This window comes from Falco rusticolus, chromosome 6, assembly GCF_015220075.1.
Source record: "Falco rusticolus isolate bFalRus1 chromosome 6, bFalRus1.pri, whole genome shotgun sequence".
Classification (NCBI taxonomy): domain Eukaryota; kingdom Metazoa; phylum Chordata; class Aves; order Falconiformes; family Falconidae; genus Falco; species Falco rusticolus.
The window spans coordinates 25,020,712-25,043,829 of NC_051192.1; the positions used below are offsets into that span (position 1 = coordinate 25,020,712).

The window sequence follows — 23,118 nt, forward strand, 5'->3', positions numbered from 1 at the left end:
TTAAATTTTAAGGCTGTAAAAAAGCTTTTCATCATAGGAAAAAAATAATGAAATGCTGTCAACTGGGAGGTTACAGCCAGGGCATCGCAGTGTGGAAACTTCAAGCCACGTGCCTGAGCAGTGAGTTTGTGGGCAGGGCTGGTTTTGGGGCTGGGTGTCCCGATGCAATGCGCCCGTGGAAGTCGGATTCAGGAGTGGGCTGGGGAAAGGCTCCTGCGGCAAACCCACCTCATTACTGCTTGTGTAAAAATGGTGAGGAGATGGATGCCTTTATCCACCCATGTCATCTGGCACAGCATGGGCTTGGTTCGTGTATACAGAAAGCAAGTCTGTACAATTTTTCAAATATTTCCTAAATGCAGTGTTTGAAATATGTTCCCCAGCGCAGAGGGAAAATGTAGGAAACCATAAAGAAACCGAGAGACTAGAGAGGACCCACATGTTATTTTCAGGACAAAAGCAGAATGCCCATCAGAATACATCAAAAGGAAAACTGATCACTTTATACTTTCAAAAGACATTAATATTTTACAGCTGCCATTACGTTTTGACGAGTGCACAGGTATTTATTGGTAGTGCCATAGCTACCCCGTCCTGAGCCGTGAAGGAGGAGACAACCTGTTTTTCAAGTTGCTCAGTTTGCTCATCCCTTGTTTCCTAATTCACGCCCTGTCCACACTGGCACTGCAGTAACTTGGTGAGTGTCTGGAGTCACAGTTGTGTGTTCCCACATCAGCTGCCCTTCCCTTGAGGCTCCCAGGGTTTTTTTGCCCCTAAAAGCCAGCAGATCAGACCCACCGGGAGTCTTGCTTACGTGCATCCCCAGCTTCCCCCAGGGGTGCTGGGGTCAGTGGAGTAGAACCGTTCCCTTTGCCAGCTCAGCTGCTGACTGAAGCGCATCATATTTTAAAACTTACTTTAAAAAAAAAAATCATATAGTATCTTCTGGTTCAATAATAAACTAATAATGAGCTTAAAATAGCACAGAGAGGGATCCTGTTTCAGATTAATCTGCACAGCAAAAATGTCAGGGGCTGTTCTGGAGGTTGCTTGAAGGCTTTCTCGCGAGAAGGTCTGGGGTGCCTGTGCCGGCTTTTGGAGGGCTTGCTCAGGCCTGATCAAACTCGGTCAGGCGACAGTGTATCGGATCTGTTCCTCTCATCAGTCACATGTCAGCTGTAACTGTCACCAGATTTGCAATTTAATGTGCGTAGCTCAACACTTCCGATTAATCCGGCCCGGGTATTTAACAATCTGCCATTTCAGAGCTAGCACTTTGTGGAGCCACATGTAAGGCAGCCTTGCATTTCAGTGAGGCAGGAGCCCTGGAAGGCTTTCTTCAATGCACACGGATTTTACTCTTTACTTGCCACGTTAAGAAAATCAACACATGACCACAAAATTTTTTCAAAAAATAAAGATTTATAATAGGTGATTCAGCAATGAGAGGCTTTTGTGATCTTCCATGGGAAGCTTCTATTTTTAGTGAATTATTATAAGCAGTAGCATCACTGACATTTATTTATAAAGGTATGAAAGAACGCCCATACGTGCTTCTAAATAGTTGATGTATAGTAACGGCCATATGCTGAGAATGAGCGAAAATAGAATTGAGCACTCTGGTTTCCACAATGCTGCGTGAGGATTGTGCTGGGATCTTTGCGTGTAAGAAATTAAAAACAGAGGGAATATTTTTTTTTTCTTCTAGTTCTTCTTTCTAGCAAAACAAACCCAAAGCCTTCAGGGTGAAAGTCTGCCTCGCAGTAAAATTGCATTGTTTTCATTGAGGTCTAATTGGGTAACCACTGAGGTTTGTGAGGACTCTTCCAGTAGCTTCAGCGGCTGGTGGATTGGGGCTGTGCAGACAGTGGTAGCTATTTTTATGGGAGTTACTGTACATATAATATTTGGGTTGATTAGTTGTGTGTGCCTGCACTTCTCTTGGGGCTCTGTGGCACAGAGGAGGAGAAATGCAGTGGTGCTGTTCTGAAGGGGCTCCACAAATACAGTGTGGTGTCATTTCCAAAGTTCCTGCGGTGGAAACACTCTAAATGCTGGAGCTTGCCATTAAGAAAAAAGTAAGAAAAATAAAGATGTTATCTGCTGGTGATACCACTCCTGAACAGAAATTGGAATTGTTTTGATCTGGCTCTGCAAAGACCCAGCCTTGTGTGTCCATTGCAGCTGTTTTGTATGCAACTCCTTGGGTTTAAGTTCAGCAAGGGGTAACACCTGTTTTCGTGCTGACTGTGTATGTGTCCCAGTGAAGCCTGCACTGGGGTGCCTTGGGATTTTTCACAATTTGGCACTTTGCAAGAGCAATGCCTTAAAGTCAATTCCTACTCATAATTAAGTTAAATCCTTTGATTGAAATTAATTGTGTTCTTGAATTTTGGGCAGCTGTAATATGAAATGCATGGAAGGGTGTGAAAAAGGGAGCTCTTGACAAGGTGCCTTTAGCAACCTCCTGATGATGGTGCCTGCCTCCTGATTCCCAAATCCCATTTAAACATGGAAAAGTGTTGGCATAGCATGCAGAGGCTAATGCTTTGGGTTTTAGAGGGGCTTTCTATAGCAAAGGGTGCTGGAGTACATGGCTCCTGATGCCAGGAGGAGTTGCTGGAGAGCCCAAACTTACTCTTTCTCCGCAGCTGCATTAGTTAAAAGTATCAGCATTTTCCTCGCTCTCTGCTTCCCGTCTCTCAACACCCAGTGGAAAAAAAATAAATGACAATTGGCATGCTCTGCTCACAGCAAAACAAATGTTATTTATTAGAGTCCTCCTGTGGTCAGAGGACATCTGACTGTAAAATAACTGGATATTTTTCTGCTAACTGGAAGTGTGATGCTCTGAGACAATTTCCAGGCAGTGTATATATTCAGCTAAGTTTTATTTACGTCAGCATAGTGATTCGCAGTATCACTGGAGTGAGGCAGCAGTTGGTTTAGCTAGAATTAATATATTTTCTTTACGAAAAACTTTTGATTAAACTGTGATTTGGTTCCCATAGCTCCATGTGTTGAGGTGCTTTTCTCTTTGAAAGGGAGGGCATAAACCTCCTTGGCGGGTACGTCACTCGCCGCCTGCCCTTGTGGCAAGGAGCAGCTGGGGCGGCAGGGAGCGAGGCACTCATCGTTAGGGAGGGTTTGTTTTCCCTGTGCTAATCACCTTCTCCTGTCGTAATTTGGCACAGCGCGGCGCCCTGCATGTGGGATGGAGGCAGATCCACATAGTGCTCTCCTATCTAAGCCAGCACATTTCAGAGGATAAATCTTTGCCGGACTTAATGTTCTCCCCAGGAGCTTTAATATCCCCTCAAGGCTTTCTACTCTTCCTAGTCGTGGGGGACAACGGGCAGAGACACAGGCAGAGAGCTAATTACAGTAGGGGCCTTGTCTAGCCTTCCCCTACCACCAAGGTCAGAAATACTCCTTTGAAGAGAGGATGAGGAGGGGAATCCACAGAGCCACCCTTCAGATGCTGAACTGACTTACTTCCCCCAAATATCTGGGGTGGTTTTTTAACCTTTTCCTCAGAAGGGCATGCTTGAGTAGGGCTGAGCCTGTGTCATCCCACTGATCCTTACCAGGGCTGTGAGGACAGTGGGCTTTCCCAGCCAGGTGCAAAGGGATGTACCCTGTGGGGCTCTGGTGAGTTCCCACTGCCTGCTTCTGCTGAACATCTGGTGGGATTTGCAGGAGCTGCCTTAGGAACTTACAGATGATACCAAACATCACTGAAGCATTGAAAATATTTGGGTGTCAGGAAAGTTTTATTTTTCTGTGTGTAATTTGTTTAATGCTTTTTTTTCCCCCTGCAACTTCCATAATTTAGGGAAAACACAACTATCCAGAATACATAATATTTGTTTGCATAGAAGAATATGTATTGGTATAACATGGTTGCATAGATATTGCAGGAGGACTTTCCTTATGTTTTATTTCTTGCTTTTTCTGCATCCCCTGAGCACCCTCGCTGCTTTATTGGATTATATGTATATTTCTGGTTTGCAAAAACTCGTGTGAAAGAGAAGGAAAGTCTGAGACCTCTTTGGGTTGAGGATTTCAAAGTTCCTTGAGAAGATCTGCACTGCAGCCTTGCAGAGCTAGGCAGAAAATGACCAACAGATTGGTACTACCTAAAGATCTCCTTGGCTAGACTCACACATCCCTTTCACCAGAAATCCCTACATACATGTACAAAATTGGCAACTTCAATTATTTTTAAATTTGGAGTCACTGTATCTGTTTTCTTGTTTACTTGCAATTAAACCTCATTGGGGACTTTAAAGCAAACAAAATGTGAAACTGGTAGTTGAAGTAAATTTTGAGTTACTTCAGGAGAAGGCACAGACACTGGCCTGGACAGGTGAGCAAAACATGTTGTATTATTTACTGCCTGCTGTTTCAGCAACAGCTGAATGCAAAGAAAGTAGTTTGTTTTGCTTTGCTTTTCCTAAAGATATAATTTTTGGAGGAGGCCATCTGTAGGGGTGTTCGTTGGAAATTTGTGCTACAACATTTTGAGCAAGGTGACATAGGCTGGAAACTGAAATTCAAGTGAGCAAGCAGAGCCACAGAGAAGCGGGGCTCCCTCTGGTCAGCTGGAGGTTGATAAACTGAAGTTCTTTTCATGGCTTCTTTTCTGTGATATTAGATCTGATGCCTTTCTCTACTGTGTGGCTACCAGGCAACATCATATGGTGAAGTTAGAACATTAAATATGTTAATACAGTATAAAATAAAGCTTAATTCTCCCAAGTGAGCATTAGCGGCATTTATGGGTCTGCAGATAGCATTTGTTTTTCTCCCATCACGTCCTAGTATCCCACTTGTTAAAATAAACAACTGCTTTTGATTTGTAGCTGTAACTTTACAGTTTTGGAGCCTGTATCTGAATTAGCTACTCACTACAAAACACTGAAATAAAAACAGACCAGTGTGTAACTTGGACTCAGCAGCCACCAGCTGCACCTCATCTTGGTAATCTTTAAGCTTTTTTTTCTTTTTTTCTTTTTTTTTTTTTTTTGAAGCGGGGGCTTTTAAGAGTTAAGTTACACAACTCTCTTTTTATTTTTAAAGTGAGTGGATTCCTTGTTGCGTTGTTGAGGATGATAAATTGATACCACATGTTGCTTCCAGACAAAAAAGACTCTGTACTGCAGTAGAAGCACTTGCAGCTGGTGTCTGAGTTAAGGGACGGGCTCCACAAGGTAAACATGGCTTGGAAGAGGGCAAAACAGGCACAGGGAGGGAATTTTTTCTCCGTTTTAAAGGCTCAAGCATTTGCTGCTGTTGCCTGACCAGAGCTGAGTATTGAAATAATGTGCAGTCCCAGCCTCCTTGGGAGACTCAGTTGTTCCTGTCAAATGAGGTATGTGGCACTTTGGATGTGTTGGAGTGTCCTCTCTGGGAGCTAACCCATTTGCAATCTTATCAAAATATCGAGACACTTGTAATTAGGACATGGTAGCTGATTTCTATTTTTTTTTATTATTTTTTTTTGTGAGCAAATTGTGGCTGGTTCCCTCAAGGAGTATTAACTGATCAAAATGCGGTGCAGTGGATTGACATCTATAAAATCTGAGAGCATGGCCCTGAGTCTGGGGAAAGTGCTGTCACCCCTTGTGTTGCTGCCCTGGCTACTAGTGGGCACCCAGCTGCATCCCTTCTCCTGATGCTGTCAGCCTAAGCCAAGGTGGGGTAGCAGTGCTGCTTGCCTGTGGACCTGCACCAGCCTCTGCTCACACCCTGCCTTGTCTGTTCCTCTGCCCTGCGTCTTCCTTGTCTCCAGGGCTGGTCATTCTTCCCTGCAGGACAGCTTCCCTGGGGGACCAGGACCCAGCTGGGCTGGCCTCAAGGCTGTATGGGATACCCTTCTCTTGATCTTATCTGCAGGAACCTCAGTCTTCTGCTCTTAGCAAAGCACACAGCATTCTTCAAGTCTGGTATAAATAGTAATGCTAATAGAGGGAGGAGCTCGTCATATTTCTTTTCTACTCTGCTCTTGTACAATCCATATGTTGTACCCATTGGTGGTATCTGAGCTCCTTCCAAGATGTCTACGGCCTGGCTTGCATCTGTCCCATCTACATATGGTCTCCAGGACAGATGATGGACGTTCCTTTATAGATCTTTTAAAGTTTCTCGTTGCATTTTGGCATGGAAAAATGTGTTACATTTCCATCGTCATGACCTAATCTGTCTCTCACATAAGGCAAAGACAAATCCCCATTAATCTGATCAGCAGCAGGTTCAAATGATAAACTTCCTTTGCTTCCCCATCTTCTTCACAGTTTGTCGCATGGACATGTATTACTAATGCATGTGGTTGTGAGCAAAGATTGTCCCATGGTATTTTCCTGTATTTTAAGCAGATTGGAACATTCTTTGACGCTCAAAAAACAGGTAGAAAATACAGTTATTTCCATCCAGATTGCACAGCTCAACAGCCTTTACTGATATGAGTTGTCAGTCCTGGTGACATCTGTAGCAAAAGTTGCACGTGAAGTTTGATTTGGCAGAGCATCCAATGCAAGGAGAAACCAAGAAACTCAGATATTGTTGCTGAAGAGGTTAGCGGGGGAGGTTACGTGAAAGAAGTGGGTTTTAAGGCAGTGTGTTTGAACAGAGGGTGGGGATGGGGTGTGCAAAACTAAATTGGCCCATAATTATGCTTAAGAAAACAATCTTCCTACGGAAGAGAAGTAAAGAGAAACAGAAGCTGGAGTATAAGTGGCGTATTGCTTAATGTAAAGGAAAACAAACTGCTTGGATTTTTTATAACCACCAATTTTCAATGTAAAAGTATTATTACATTCTTTTACTATTTGTGTAATACCAACACTGAGCAAAAAGATATAATAAGACGAAAATTACACATGTGCACATACATATCCACACATGCTGGAACCCTCATCCTGAAAGACGCCTTAGGCTCACAATTTTACTGTTTAGGATTTGTCATGGGTTTAGGCCAAATAGTTTCATGTGACAGCTACCACCAGCAGAAATAAGCCATTTTATGAGAATATTACAGGTTGAAAACTGTTAGCTGCTGGCACTTTGGCTGAATGTTTTTATATTTGAAGCTATGTGGCACACTGTGTATGCTACCCCGGGTGTTTCTTCTAAGATTTTTTTCATTAGCAAGGATCACACATAAGTGCTGTGTTTTGCTATACCCAGCATTTTTAGGTGAGGAACAGCATGGTTCGTATTGCTCTGGTAGCCTGGCTTGGTGTGGTGGTCTGGCTCTGGTTGTCCTTGTCTTGCCACTGTCTCTGTGAGGAGGCATCCCCATGCAGATGTTCTCACAGAATCACAGAACAGTCAGGGCTGGAAGGGACCTCTGGAGATCATCTTGTCCAGCCCCCTGCTAAAGCAGGTTCTCCCAGCGCAGGTTGCACGGGATCATGGCCAGGCCGGTTTTGAATGTCTCCAGAGAAGGAGACTCCACAGCCTCCCTGGGCAGCCTGTCCCAGGGCTCTGTCGCCCTCAGGGTAAAGACGTTTTTACTCACACTGAGATGGAACCTCCTGAGTTGCAGCGTGTGCCCATTGCCCCTTGTCCTGTCCCTGGGCACCACTGAAAAGAGCCTGGCCCTGTCCTCTTGGCACTTACCCTTCAGATATTTGTAGACACTGATGAGATCCCCTCTGAGTCTTCTCTTCTCCAGGCTAAACAGCCCCAGCTCTCTCAGCCTTTCCTCATAAGGGAGATGTTCCAGTCCCCTCACCATCTTCATAGCCCTTTGCTGGACCCTCTCCAGCAGTTCCCTGCCTCTCTTGAACTGGGGAGCCCTGAACTGGACACAGTTCTTCAGATGCAGCTTCACCAGGGCAGAGCAGAGGGGCAGGATCACCTCCCTCGACCTGCTGGCCATGCTCCTCCTAATGCCCCCCAGGATCCCATTGGCCTTCTCGGCCACCAGGACACACTGCTGGCTCATGGGCAGCTTGCTGTCCACCAGAACTCCCAGGTCCTTCTCCACAAAGCTGCCTTCCAGCAGGTCAGCCCCAGCCTGTACTGGTGTGTGGGGTTATTCCTCCCCAGGTGCAGGACCCTACACATGCCTTGGTTGAACTTCATTGGGTTCCTCTCTGCCCAGCTCTCCAGCCTGGCCAGGTCTGGCTGGATGGCAGTGCTGCCTTCTGGGGTGTCAGCCACTTCTAGTTCTGTATCACCAGTGACCTTGCTGAGGGCACACTCTGTCCCTTCATCCAGGTCACTGATGAGTCAGTTGAGCAGGACTGGACCCAGTACTGACCCTGGGGCACACCGTTGGCTACAGGCCTCCAGCCAGGCTGTGCTGCTGATCAGAACCCTCTGAGCTCTGCCATTCAGCCAGTTCTCAGCCCACCTCACTGTCCACCCGTCTAACCCACACTGCCTGAGCTTGGCTGTGAGGATGTTGTAGGAGACACTGTCAGAAGCCTTGCTGAAGTCTAGGTAGAAAACATCCGTGGCTCTTTCCTCATCTACCCACCAGTCATTCTGTCATAGAAGGCTATCAGGTCGGTCAGACATGATTTGCCATTTGTTGAATCCATGTTGACTACTCCTGATAACCTTCTTTTTGTCCGTGTGCTTAGAGATGACCTCCAGGATGAGCTGTTCCATCACCTTTCCAGAGAGGGAGGTGAGGCTGACTGGCCTCGTGGACAAGTGGTTTTCCCCGAAAGTCACAGAGGATGAATGTGGGAACTACCTGCATTGATGCAGTACAAACTGGAATATCAACAAATGTTATTTTTTAAAAAATAGCAGTTCTCCAGCCAGTTGGGAAAAACCTGAGGAAGTAGGCAGTGGCACCTAGTTACTAGAAGTTAGCAACAGATTGTTGTCAGAATCAAAATATATTTAAAACATCATCCGTTAAATAATAAAAAGCTCCTTCTTCCTTAGACTGAAGAACTGTTATGCTGCAACTCAATCCACCATATTTTGATGGCATGATAATCCCTTAGAAATGGACAAGTTTGTAGCTGAGGCACTGACCCATACTTCTCTTGAGTACGTCTGCGAAGTCTGGTCTGCTGTTTTAGCAAATTGTTTAAAACATAATAGTTGCTATTTTGAACTGAGGTCCATATGATTTCTCTTTTCATTAAGTGATAATCAAACCATGTCTGCTGTCTGCGTGTGAGAAGAACTTCAGGCATGTTTTCCATTTCACAATCTGACAAAACCCACAACACTTAACAAGAGGGAAAAAAAGGCATTTTGTATTGAAAAGAATGGTTTGAAAAAAGCTGGGCTCTATTTCTTTATACATCAAATGTGTCTCCAGTTCATTTATGTCAAGCATCCATTTATCCTAAGGATGCAAGTGTGAGATGCTTGTGAATGATTTGTTGATTGATTCATTCTTTGCCCATTTAAATCTGGAATTTCTTCAGTGTTTTGTAAATGAAGGGCACTTATCCTAAATAGTTTGATTATGCTATGGTCCTGTTGACTTGTGTTTTTAAAGCATGCTGGTAGAACAAATGTGATTTTATCCTCTTTATAGATATACCTAGTCATTGTCAAAATTTAAGAAAAAAGAACTCCTGCAACTTTTAAAACTTGATCATCTTTAATGTGGAGGAATAGCACAACTGGTTTTTTTCACATGAGTATGGGATGACTCCAAAAATCTTTTGGCTTGCACATATTAAAAAAAAGCTAACCCAAAAGCAAACCTGGAAGCATTCTCACTAACAAATACTACTTGCTTGTCCTTTCTTTGAGGTGTATTTTAAGCCCAAGATCAGCAGAATGAGTGTAATGGGGTTTTCATCTCCATTGTTTTGGTTTAAATCTGGAGTCATTTCATTAGGGGTGCCATGGGCTGGTTTTCTCAGCCTCTTTCTCATTCTGAGGTCGTTATCATTGGTTTGAGCCAGCGTGGGTTTTGGATGGTAGATGTTGCTGAGCAGTGCAATTGGGTAACGTGCAAGAGCAGACAGTACATGGGCTCCCCTGAAAGCACTGTATTTCTTGGCACCCTGTACAGCATGGGGTGTCCAGCTGTGTACAGCAGCTTTACACAACGCCGTGTCTAGCCATTTAAAGGGACAGGGATATTGTCGTGTAGTGTGTCACATCATGTTTTGAAGAGTGTGAGGATACTATAGTGAGGGGACAGCTGGCCAGCTGCTGCAGTACGGGCGTTATTCTGGTGCTTCTAATTGAGAGAGAAAGTACAGCTTAGTCATTCACAGAGTGCCTGTGGGAGAGGAGCAACAGCGCTTGCAGCTTTCTCAAGAATTATTGTAACAAATACACAACACACATGGCCATGAAGAATTAAAAAGGACATTTGCAGAGGCTGCAATGAGTGTGACTACTGCACCGGTCAGATTTTTGCAGTGTCTTTGCAGTTTTTATTTCAAGAAACTGATGGCAAGATTGCTGATAGTATAGTGGTTTGTCCTGAGTCAAAAGTAAGGAGGAAACGTCTAGCTCCTTGGAGCTGTGTCACACTCCTTTCCTTAGGATGCAGCTTTTGAGGGTGTGGAGATGGGCACCAGGAATGCACAGCTAGGCAAGCACAAGGCTTGGTGTACAGCAGCACGCTGGCACACTGCAGTCACACTCCAGCCCTCCTGTATCCATCACCTGAGAAACCTGTGGTGAAGTCCAGGAGGGCCCAATGCTTTTATTCATGTTGCTGTTTTCATGTGATATTGGTTTAATGGTTGAGATTTGAGTAGTAAAAGAAGTGGGGTGCTGGTCTTTATGTTCTGTTTTGTTCCTTTCTTGCAGAATTCGATCCGGCACAACTTGTCACTCCACAGCCGATTTGTCAGGGTGCAGAATGAAGGTACCGGGAAAAGCTCTTGGTGGATGATAAATCCAGATGGTGGAAAAGGTGGCAAGGCACCCCGGAGACGTGCTGTGTCGATGGACAACAGCAACAAGTACACAAAGAGCAGAGGGCGGGCAGCTAAGAAAAAGGCAGCCCTGCAGACTGCCCAGGAGACGAGCGAGGACAGCCCTTCTCAGCTCTCCAAGTGGCCAGGGAGTCCCACCTCCCGCAGCAGCGACGAGCTGGATGCATGGACGGATTTTCGCTCCCGTACAAATTCAAACGCCAGTACGATCAGTGGCCGCTTGTCACCGATTTTGGCAAGCACTGAACTAGATGATGTTCAAGATGACGATGCTCCGCTTTCTCCCATGCTTTACAGTAGTCCATCGAGCTTGTCCCCATCGGTAAACAAACCATGTACTGTGGAGTTGCCTAGGTTGACTGATATGGCCGGGACAATGAATTTGAACGATGGACTGACAGATAACCTCATGGATGATCTCTTAGACAATATAACACTCCCTCCCTCCCAGCAGTCACCCACAGGAGGGATGATGCAGAGAAGCTCCAGTTTTCCTTATGGTTCCAAAGGTTCAGGGCTGGGTTCTCCGTCAAGTAGTTTCAACAACGCCGTGTTCGGGCCATCGTCCCTGAATTCCCTCCGCCAGTCACCCATGCAGACCATTCAGGAGAACAAGCAAGCCACCTTCTCTTCCATTTCTCATTACAACAACCAGACGCTGCAGGATCTCCTCGCCTCTGATGCACTTAGTCACAGCGATGTCATGATGACACAGTCTGACCCACTCATGTCACAAGCCAGCACAGCTGTGTCCGCCCAGAATTCCCGCAGGAATATAATGCTCCGCAATGACCCCATGATGTCGTTTGCAGCACAGTCCAGCCAGGGCGGTCTGGTCAGTCAGAGCCTGCCCCATCACCAGCACCAGTCCCACAACTCCTCTCTTAGTGGCAGCCGTGCCTTGTCCAGTTCCATCAGTAACATAGGCTTGAGTGACTCAAGCAGCTTGGGATCCACCAAACATCAGCAGTCACCTGTCAGTCAGTCTATGCAAACACTTTCTGACCCGCTCTCAGGCTCCTCTTCTTACTCCTCTAGTGTGAACCTCCCAGTCATGGGACACGAGAAATTCCCAAGTGACTTGGACCTGGATATTTTCAATGGGAGCCTGGAGTGTGACATGGAGTCCATTATCCGCAGTGAACTCATGGATGCAGATGGGCTGGATTTTAACTTTGATTCCCTCATCTCAGCTCAGAACGTTGTCAGTCTGAATGTGGGGAACTTCACTGGTGCTAAACAGGCTTCATCACAGAGTTGGGTACCAGGCTGAAGGATCTTTGGGAACAGGGAAAATGGGCAAACAGGTCAGTGCCCCATAGATGTGGTAAAAAAACCTGATTCCTTAGTTTTATTGGAGTTTGCACCAAACCCGTAATAGTTAGTGCACACTAATAATATCAGTTTGGCTTGTGATGGCTTGCTGTGTCGGTATGCAACAGGCACAACCAAGAAACTTTTGGAGGTGTGGAGGGAAATAAGGGTAAGCTATAAAAGCTGTTTGGCTGCACCACTGTCAGCATGCATCTGATGCTGTGCGTCCTTCTTAATTTAGGCATGAGAAATGTTAATGACAAATCAGGCAAAGCAAGGTGGAATACTTGTGGGTTTTAGGAATCACAGAGCTTCAACTTGTCTTCTTTGAAGTTGCAACAGATGATTCTTCTCTGCAGCTGATGCCGTGTGTAGCCGAGCTGTTACGTAGGCAAGAGGCTTTGCTATCAGTGGCACAGGAGGAGGAGCATCTTTGCAAGATCAGTGCATGCACTGAGGATCAGTGTGTGGGACAGATCTGGACTGAATTAGAGTTGTACTGCTGCTGTGGTACAGCAATGCTAGCAAAGTTGTTTGGGTTTTTTTTTTAGTTGTATTTTTTTGAAAAAAAAATGCAGCAAATGGAGGAATTATATACTGAAATAGCAAAGGTGGGATCCTGGTCCCAGGAATGTTCTGGATTTAATGTTTTAAATATTCAAAAATTATTGGTCCCCTTTAGGACTGCAGTGGGTATCATTTTCTTTTGAATTCCGCCAAGAGATTATCTGTAGGTCTGGGTTCTCACATAGGTGCTTTTCAAATGTTAGCCTCTTCAGATTAATTTTTTTCAGATTGATGTGGTTTTTTCCATTGCTTCTTTTCCACAGCTGGGGGCATTTGAACTTGTAAACATTGTTTCTGTCATCCTTTTGCCATTCTGCAGGCTCCTGCCCATACCGCTGCCTGCTCACACATACATATTCACTGACTCATAGGGTAGGTGCCACACAAAGTGCTCTTTCTCCTTTGTTTATTTATTAGTATAAGGGAGTAGATTTCAAAATATAGTAGGATAAAAGGATACCTATAAATTATTGAAAGTGTTCTGTTAACTTCAGAATAGTATGTAGACTATCCCAGTGGTAAGGTTAAACGAGGCATTCATTCAGTTTGCCGCTTACTTCCAACTTTCTTATTCTCTAGATGAAGGATGGAAGGAAGGGAGTTGGTGTCATTTGACTTTATCGTGCATAATTTGCCCCTTTCATCTTTAATTGCATTTTCATTCTCTGTTTCACAGAAAGATATTCAAGGGGAAGCTTTGCGGTAGGTGAGCAGCAGTGGTGAACCTCCTGAATGTCTTCCTGTGTGTATGGAGTGCCACAGGAGATGTGGGCTGTGATCTGTTGTCTCTGAGGGAAAACAAGACGGCACAGGAGTCCTCTTTTCAGTCTTTCTGCAAAGCTGCCTCGCTCCAATGGAGCAGTTGGTTTGCACAGTCCTTTGTTGGTGGGAGGACTTCCTCTGGTTCTTTCACGTCTTCTTACTGAAAGCAAGAGTATTGCAGTACACAGCCAGGAGATGGGCTGCAGAAGACACCATGTCCTTCTGACCCTGCATGAGATGGCAGCTTGGCAAGGCCAGGGACCACAGCTGGATTCTGGTTTTCCTTCAGTCCCAGTGCTGGAGAATTTAAGGAGGGAAAGGGGGAAAAAAAAGAATTGACTCAAGAACCAGGAAGCAAAAATTTGCAGAAGGTCGCACTTGCTGACCAGTTCTCTCTTCCTCCAGGTGCATGAGCTGTTTGGATTTAAAAATACTTTTTGCACAAGGTAAAAAAGCAGGCTGTAGGAACTTTTATTGCTGTGAAACATCCAACAGTACGGTCTGCCAAATGGGGCCTAAAACCCAGATGTTATTGACAGCTTTGCTTGACACAGGCAAATAGGGCAGCCTCCTGCTTTCATAGCTTTGGTTGCTGTGCATGTGTAGAAGCCGCCTGTGGGGAGACCTGCCTAGGCAGCACGGAGGAGGCACACCACGCCACCTCCGCACCGATGCTTGCTGCTGCCGTTTCACCCTGGCCTTTGCCATTCACAGAAAACACAGCCACCGTGATCTTCTTCAGGCTGCTCCCTCTGAATAAAGGAACCGACATATCTGTGCGAACAGAGTCTCGTTGCAGAGGACAGATTTATTGACAAGACAGCTCTCCTTGGCAGATTACTGTCCATTCATCTGTGGAAGCCTCTTTCCCTTTCTCTGACAAGTGGACTGGCTGCTGTGAGGTGCCTCTGGTATCAGGTGCAAGTGCAGATGATTTCTGCTGAGCTGGTTCATCATGCACCCTTCCTCAGCTGTTAGGCAGCTCTGTTTGAGAGTTTGTCTCCCTATGAGCATCTCATATTTTGATAGGGGCTCCTCCCGTGACATCGGTTGTGGTTGTTCTGAATTGCTTTCTACGTTACTTCTCTGCTTCCCTGTAGCAGTAGGGGCCCCTGAACTAAAATCTTCTCTCAGCAATGTTCATGACCCCAATAATGAATCTTTACAGGCTTAAAGACTGGGGAACGCTTTCAGCAAAACAGCCTGGCGCTTGCTCATGCTAAATCCATTTCACAAGGGCGGCCAGGTGTGTTTTGCAGGCAGGCAGAAGCAGTTACAATGGATTATTGGCATACCTGGGAATAGTGAGTGCTGTGTTTTCTATGAAAAATAAGAGAAATGTTGGAGTCAGTTTTCGGGAAGAAAAGAAAGAAACCAAATATATAGGTATTTAGTTTATACATACTGTAGGTACAGAAGTGGGGTTTACTTTGGAAGAAAATCAACTACAGTTTCTTCATAGGGGAAGTAAAAAACCCATGCAGGAGACATGACCGTTGCCGGTTTAGTGGCTGGGCACGTTTGTTGCACACAAGCCTGTGCACGGTCCCTGGGGAAAGCCATGCCTGGTCCCACTGGGCTGACCCTATGCCCATGAGGCTGGCCATGCCCAGCCTTTCAGAGGGCTCTTATTGAGGCTTGTAAATGGATTTGGGTTTGTTTTGGTTTTTTTCTCTTACAGGAAGAAAAGGAGAAAATCAATGTTTATTCACTCAGCCATAATTTTTGCCTCTTAAGCTGGCTGGGGCCTCTGCTCCTCTATCTCTGCCTGCTTCCCAAGAGCACTGGATATGCCCTCCACCCACTCAGATAATCACCACTTTTTTTCAACTTGTTTATCAGTAAATAAAAATGTCACTGTGTCCCCACCTGTCTCTAGAATAGCTTTTATTTTGAACTTAATGGGTCCTCTCTCAGCCTGGGGTTCCCACAACTCTGCTCTTTTCTCCGTGGTCCTTCTCAGCAGGCAAGTTCCAAGGGACTTGGTGTTTGCCAAAGAGTAGTCCCACACAGACTGTCAGGTGGTGACTATTTGGGACGTTTGCTGCTGTCTGGAAGGTCAGAGCCAGTGATCAGCTACTGCTTGGTCAAACATTTCCTGTGGCATCAAAACCCATTCAAGAAGTTGTTTTTACCTGGATTGTTTCAGTGATCCAGTTTATGATGGCACTGCACAGACAGCGATGCTGGCAGGGCTTGGGCAAGGGATGGAGGATGGCTCAGTGCGAGCAGGCCAGGAACTTCTTGAGCTGGTTTCACCGTCTGAAAAACTCACCTAGCTGCACTTCCGAGAGTGATTTCAGTGTGCTGTTCAGCAGGATTCCTCTGGGCTCTGTAACAGAGCTGTGCTGGAGTCAGTTGACTTGTTCAAAAATTGCAAGTAAAATACTTGATCAGTTAAAGTCATTCATTTTGCCCTAGCATCATCTATGTCCCCCATCATTTTACTGTAGCAGTGGAGTGCACAAACCACTAATAGCAACGTCATGGAACGTTTGCAGAATATGATGATTAACATCTCTGATAAAGCAAAATCCTAAGAAACATAAAATGCATCTTGGTATTTCATTAGTCTGTATCAGTTTGGACTACTTGCTGATTTGTTAATTGGCTTTCAACCTGTTTCTGGGTGAAATGCATGCCAAAGACAAATGCATAGGTCTGAGGATGACTTACTATTCACTACAACGCTATCTTAAAAGCTGAAGTAGGTAGCAAAAGATCTGCATTTGGATGGAGTTTCAAGTCGGAGAGCTCTGGACAATATGCCACGAGAAAGATGACACTTGTTCTTTACCAGAAATCTTCTCTTCTGCTCATGACAGCTGAAATGTGGAAACCAGAATTGGTGGACCCCTTGCCTGAGGGTGCTGACTGCTTCAGGACCATAGCTGTGATTCCTCCTCTCTTGTTTTCAAAAATGAGGCCTTAGAGGTGGGGCTGGCAGGTTTCTTACATGGAGCCAAAGTGGGGCTAGCTGCCGTGCAAAAATCTAAAGGAAATTCAGGAGCAGCAAATTCTAACAGGTTAGTGGTTAAGGCGGTGGTATGCTTCTAACGTTTAAGTGTTGTTTCAGCCAGCCCAAGTTTTGAAAGGTGGTTTTGTGACTAGCTGAACATCACGCGCGCCAAGTTTAGTCTTTGAACAAAAATATGTGTATAGAAAGTGTATTTTGCTGGGAACAGGGATCCCATTAACTCCAAGGAGGGCCTGCCCCAAGCAGGCTTCTCGCTCCCCTGGCCCACACCAGCAGCATGGGAGCAGACTCAGCACTTGTGGCCACTGGGGAGGAGGAGAGGGGACAGCTGGGGAAACCGCTGTGGGGCTACCCGCTGTGCGTGCCGCTGGCCGCTGTGCCCCTCACAGCTCACTGCGCACAGGCCAGCCCTACACTTGCAGTAATGCTGTGGCTTATGCCGTGTGAAGGCAGCAGGAGCTGACACACAAACACAATGAATTGCTCACTCCTTCTGGGGGTAGGGCTTTTTGGCTTTGGTGGTTTTTTTAAAATCTGGTTTTATGTTTTGGGGTTTTACTAAGGGAGGAAAAAGATCTGTAAAAACCAGGATTGCCTCCGCAGGCTTGTATTGCAAACATACAGCATGAAGCCGGCACAGTCGTCTGATCCTGTGGTTTGGGTGTTCTTCTGTTGGTGTTTTATATAGATATATTTTTTAGTACCTCGTACTTTGTCATGTGATTCAGCAGCAATAATTAGGCAGAAACTTGCTGTCCCTGCAGATGCCAAGATTACAGGATGACATACTCTCACCAGATGACAGCACAAACTGGTATTTTTAGAACAGCCCGCATCAACTGGTCTCCCCAGTGCTTTCCTCCCTGGATCAGCAGCATGCAGGTTTTATTACAGAATGAGTCTTCACAAACTGTCTTTTTTCATGTGACTGAGCCATAATGACTGTTTAGAGCTGCAGATCAGTGCTGGTCCCCAGCCTTGCTGTTGCCTGATAGCTGGGATGCTTACAGGTGGTTTTTTTTTTTTTCTTTCCTTCTTTTGAGCCAGACTTGAAGAAGTGTGTAATAAGAGATCCTTTTTAGAAATACAGCGTCATGCAACTGAGGAAAGGTCAAGATCTTTTTTCATAGCAATTCAGTACTCAGTCAAGGTGATGAACTGACAGCTGCAGAGGTTTAAGTCTTGCGTTGATGATAGCCAAAGAGCACAGGTAGAGCTCAGGCAGCAGGAGTGCACATATTTGAGCAGTACCGTACGTAAACAGTCAGCCTTTCTCTCCTGGCCTGGGGAGGGAGGATGAAGGAAGAATGCTCATGCAATGCCACCCCAGGCTGCCGGTGGAGGGCCTCCAGTAGGCTGCTCTCATCAGCACTGTCCCTGATGGAGTCCCACACAGCACGTGGGGACACCGTGACCCCATTAAATCGGGTACCTGTGGCTGGGTGGTGGGAACGCTCCGCTCTGGTCTGGTTTACAGGGGCTATTTAATCAGCTTTTCCACTCAGATTACCACACGGGGTGGCAGTTGTTGGAGTCTGGCGGAGCGGACATCTGCTGAGCAGTAATCGGACGGAGACGCAGCTCAGCTTACAGAGGCTGCTGTGTAGCTGTGGTTGTTTGCTATTACTCCAGGAAAAAAAGCCAGTTTTCCCAGCTGATGCTGTGGAGAATGGCTTGCGTTTATGCACTTTCGCAGCTGAGTTGAATATCTTGCCCATTGTTTTTCCCTTGTACTGCCTGCTTATCCTGGCTTTCATAGGTAATTTATTTCATACAAATGTAGAGAAAATCTGGTTTTGAGGAAGGACCTTCCCTCTCTTGCCTATTCTGCCTTTTATAAGTCATGATAGAGGATGTCCTGCCTTATGTCAACGTGGTGGAAATCGTTTTGTTGAGACCTGTGTGAGCATCATTGGCCTGTCATTTTCAACTTACTGCAGAGGAAAATGAGAAGACAGCATAGCAGGGAGGATGTTTTTAAAATAGGCTGGGTACCTGGCAGAGGAAAAGAAACTGTCGATGAGGACATTCGGAATGAAGAGTATATAGTGTGTTTCCATAGCACTATAAAGCCATAATTCAGGGTGTTTCCAGTCATGCAGGTACCTTTTACTCTAAAAAGTGACTCTTACTCTTCAGATTCAAAAGTGCAAGCAAAATCCTTCTCTGGGCCTGCACAGGTGTAGTAGTTATCCATCCTTTCGTGACCCACAGTATAGGTCTCGTTACCAGTGCTCCCTGGTGCCTAAAGAAGGCACCGTTTTTCCAGCTGGTGTACTTTACCCCTAACAGAAGATGTATTTTGCAAGGATTTTTGGCCTTCTTCCTCTAGTCCAGCAGCATCCTACCTAAAAGGTGCTTTGTTGAACACCCATGCTGATGTCTCTCGAATCAGTGGCAGTGTCACCCATAACTAGCAGGTTTTCCACTCCACTCGTCAGGTCCCTGAACAAAAGGCAGAGGATAAAATTTACCGTAAGCTTGTCAAGTGAAAAACCTGAAGACCTTGTAGAGAGATGATGTCCTGCCTCTAAACTCTTCTCTGTTGGCCAGGGCAGAGGATTGAACCCAACCAGATGTGATGGATCTCAACAGCAATTGGGTATCGGCAGTGCTTGTGCTGGAAAGCCAGCATAACTGCACACTGACATGTCTGTAGGTGTAAAAACAAGTGTGTCAACATGTGGTCATCTTGTATGGGCAGCAACACAGTGACATATGTAGCGAAGTCTGCATGCACCTGCTCCTCTTGTAAGCAAGCGCAAAATTTCCTGTGAATTTGGTTGTTTGGTATTAGGAAAACCATGATCTACTTTTTCTTTTAAGTGTGTGGGCATGGGTGGACCAATTCTCTCTGGGTGTCTCCTTTTCATCTGTAAAATGGGTAGGAGGGACCTGACCATACCACCCACCTTTGAGGTTAAAATGAACTGCCCAGAGGAGTGGTGGACTCTCCTTTGCTGGAAATATTCCAGACTTGGCTTGACAGGGTGCTGAAAAACTGAACCTAGGGCCCTGTCTTCAACAGAAGGTTGTACCAGATGATGCTGAGTCTCTTCAAGCCTGGACTTTTCTATGAATCTGTAGACAAGTAGGATGTCAGAATAACACACATACCAGTAGTTGTGGTACCTCACCACTGTTCAGGGCAAGCCTTTTGTCCCACGGAGCTGATACAGGGTTAGAGAATGTTCTGCTGTCTTTAGTTATGTTTACTTCCAAAATACTTGGTTGTCTGCTATGGTTTGCAGTGTTTCTTGGAGTGGAAGAGCAGCAATAAAAGGAAAAGAGACACTTCTGTGCTTTACGTGCCTGTGCGAGTACCAGCACAGCAACTTTTTAGGCTCCCATAAGTCTTAGTTCTGTGCCAGTGTTTTTCCTCTTTCTGTCCTTCTCCCTCACTCTCTGCCCCAGAGTCTGAGCTGAAAAGATCTATTTTTATGAGTAAAACTTAAAGAGAAAATGCGAAGTTGCAATGCGCCTGAAAGTTCAGGAAAGAAAGCACATGAAAGCTGCTAACTCTTTTCTCCCCCTGGGGCTTTGCACCCAGACCTCAGCATTGTCTCTCAGCACAGAGCCATCCTAGTGCAGCATACACTAAGCCTGCAGCGTGTCGCTGTGCCATACCTGCCATGGCGTTAGGTTTCCTAATTTTATTCTGCTTGAACAAAAAACCCTCATGCTGCAGTTTTGTCATTGTAGAAGGATTGCCCACAGTAGCTACCTTCCTTCTTGTTGCTAAACAAACACTGTGTATTCTTTAGTCTTGAGCTGTGAAACCTAGGGCAGAATATTAACTTGTAACCACATGTAATCAAGTCTTGCTTTTTGAGCCTACACCCGTTTTGGAGTAGAAACTGTACTGCTGGAAACTGTACGGTACATATCAAGGGGCAGAAGCACCAGAACAAATGCACATCTGCCACTAAGGGACACACATTTCCTTCAAAATGTTTGCATCCCAAGTCTCTGGGCAGCAAAAGTAGTTACTGAGATTTCCTGTCCCTGGGGAGTTGTTAACGGAGTGGTAACAGGGAAAACACTTGTTTTACAAACATCTCAGTGGTGCTATTTTTCAGGATGCGATCCACACAACAAACCTTCCAGCCAGATCAGGAGGTCCTTGGTAGGCTGCTGTACAGAGGAGCTGTGTGTTGGTAGTGCAGTTTCTCATACCATAATTATGTAAAGGAGCACATAACTTTTCTGTTAACAGAAAAATACATGTGCTGATTGTTAATGGTAGCATCCTGATAAACGGACCACCAGTGCACGTTGCTTGTGCCTCACTCTGGGGAGCATCAATGCGTCACCTTTCTATTCTGAAGAAATTTCCTGCGCTACGTAATTGGCACCGTTGGGAATTCAAGGGAGAAAGCAACAGACAGCAGATGATCCTTCAGAGCTGCTCTGACAGTGCATGAGCTGGTGTGGAGCTTGGGAGATGGCCATCTGGTTAAGTGGTGAAATGATGTGAGACAGAGGTGAGAAAATGTTGTGGCTGGAGGGAAATCACAACCAACAGCTCGGCCACAGAGTAAAAGCAAGAGTAGCATTTCTAACTGGTCAGTAGCAGGGTAGAGGATGGGAGGGCAGAGGAAAGGACAGAAGAAAGGGGCATCTCCCACATAATTACAAGCTGAAGAATTAGAAAATAGAGAATTACTTGCTTTTTGTTTCACACTCTTCCACCAAATAGGATAAACAGGTTAAGCATCCAGAGTTCAAAATGTCTGTGGGATGTGACAAAGCAGGAGTTTGACCTCATCCCTCACTTAACGCTTTTTCTGTTTCTCTTTTAAAGTAATTTTTTCCACCAACCACATGCATATATGCTTACATAAGCTATAGCTTGATATAATACTATGGACTCTTCTAATGTCCAGAGCAGCCATAGTGGCATTGCCTCTGCTTCCAGTGTGTGTGTGCGTGTGTGCGTGCCTGACAGAGCCCAGGTGTCAATGCAGTTGCGAAGATCACCCTCCAAAAGAAAGCCTTTACTTTCTTCAGAAGAAAGTCTTAAGGAATTCTTAAGAAACTTAGGAAGGAATTCTAAGATTCCTCCTCTCTTTCCATTCCCTGATGGTTGAAAATAATCATCAGGTTTGGCAGAGGAGCTTTTCAAGGGAGAACTGAATTTCCCAGAGAGTGGCTTAAGAAGTACGGGCAGATGATGTTTTCCAGTAGTGTCCTCCACCCCCTGCCCCCCCCCCAGCCTAAGAAACAAGAAGACACCATGCCACATGTAAAAGGGAGCTCCGTGCCTTTGCTGTGGCAAGTTGGCAAACACTACTCTAACCCACTAGCCCTGATACACTTTACCTTTCACGTATCCCTTGTTGACCTCTGTTCTATATAGTCATCACTCCCTGTGCTCATACTTCAGCTGCTCTTGTCCCCCCAAACAGGACCCAATAGCAAAGGCCAGGAAAAAGGATCAAGTGGGGACTGGAGTAATTTACCTAGAGAGCTGTGTGCTGTCCTTAAGGACAGCATCGTCCCAGCTCACGAGAGGGGAAACACCATCTGCCTCTGCAAACTCAGGGTGACACTCCAGAGGATGAGCTTTTCCTGTGGCTGTCAGGAATGGGAGGAAACCTTGTGGTGGCTCAAGATGCAGCTGGAGATATTTGGGGGCAGGGAGAGAGGAACACTGGGGAGTTGTGGTTGAGGACCACTAGTAAATGGAGATGTAACTGGAGTGCTTGCTTCCCTGCCCGATACAGTTTTCATTGCTCTGAAGCAGCAGGCTGCCAACTCAGGGTTAACAGGTTTTTTGTGGTGAGACAGAAAGTGAGAGTGTGTGGGTCTATTATGGACTTTAATGGGGTAATTTGAAGGCGGGCAGGTTAAGACTTTGAACTACTTCTTTTCTTTTTTAATCTGTTTGCAAAGTCCATGTAAATAGAGCTGTGAAAATGGACTGTGATCTGGTTCTGCTATGAACAAATTTCTTCTCAGCTGTGCATCTGTCTCATAAACAGTGGCACTGTATGAAGGACGGGTGTCCTCAGGAAAAAATATCGGGTGGTGCCACTTCCACAGGTGATGATGATCATCATCATCCATCCTCTGTTTCTTTCTCTCATCACTTTGTTTCATAGTATAATATTTTACATATATTTTTAATTTAAACATTAAATAAACACTACTCTGGGGCTTCATGAGGAGTTTCTGTACTTGTTTACTTTTAATTAATAGCTCCATTCAAAGTCAGCAAGACTTCTCACACATGCTGAAGTTAAGCCCACGCCCAGTGTAACTGGTGGCTGCATGACAGCGAGCCAGCTTACCAGGCTGCGGCGTGTGGGACCCAAGTCTTGCCTTTTGATGAGGTTGTCCTTTAGGAAGTCACCCATTTCCAGCCCCCCTGTTGTTAAGGCTTTGAGGAGAAGTAGAGAAAGGGCATGGACTCGTTTGAGCTGTATAGAAGCCACTACGCATAGAAACCCCCAGGTTTTACTGGGGGCCATGAGGCCTGTCTGGGTATCTCGTGCTGACCTTGTTACAGCCATCAGGACACACTTATCAAATGGAGTCGTTGCCAGGCAGTCACATTAACAAACGGCTAGCGTTAATTTGCCCTTTGAAAATGGAGAAATCAATATGTTGATCCAG

At 45.5% G+C, this 23,118-nt stretch overlaps 1 protein-coding gene across 3 annotated transcripts in view; it reads left to right on the forward strand.

Annotated features, from left to right (window-relative positions):
- The window catches only part of FOXO3 (forkhead box O3), a 97,611-nt gene that overhangs the window by 68,810 nt on the left and 5,683 nt on the right, over positions 1–23,118 (forward strand). Inside the window, exons 2-3 of one of the 3 annotated variants that reach the window (XR_005105052.1) lie at positions 10,753–12,187; positions 13,438–16,549. Coding sequence is in view for 1 of the 3 variants with exons in the window: in XM_037392930.1 (XP_037248827.1) it covers positions 10,753–12,153 (1,401 nt within the window). In the remaining 2 variants the exon portion in view is untranslated. Of the gene's footprint in view, positions 1–10,752; positions 12,188–13,437; positions 16,550–20,716; positions 20,985–23,118 lie in introns of all 3 variants that reach the window. The other 2 variants (XR_005105051.1, XM_037392930.1) reach the window with 2 other exon arrangements.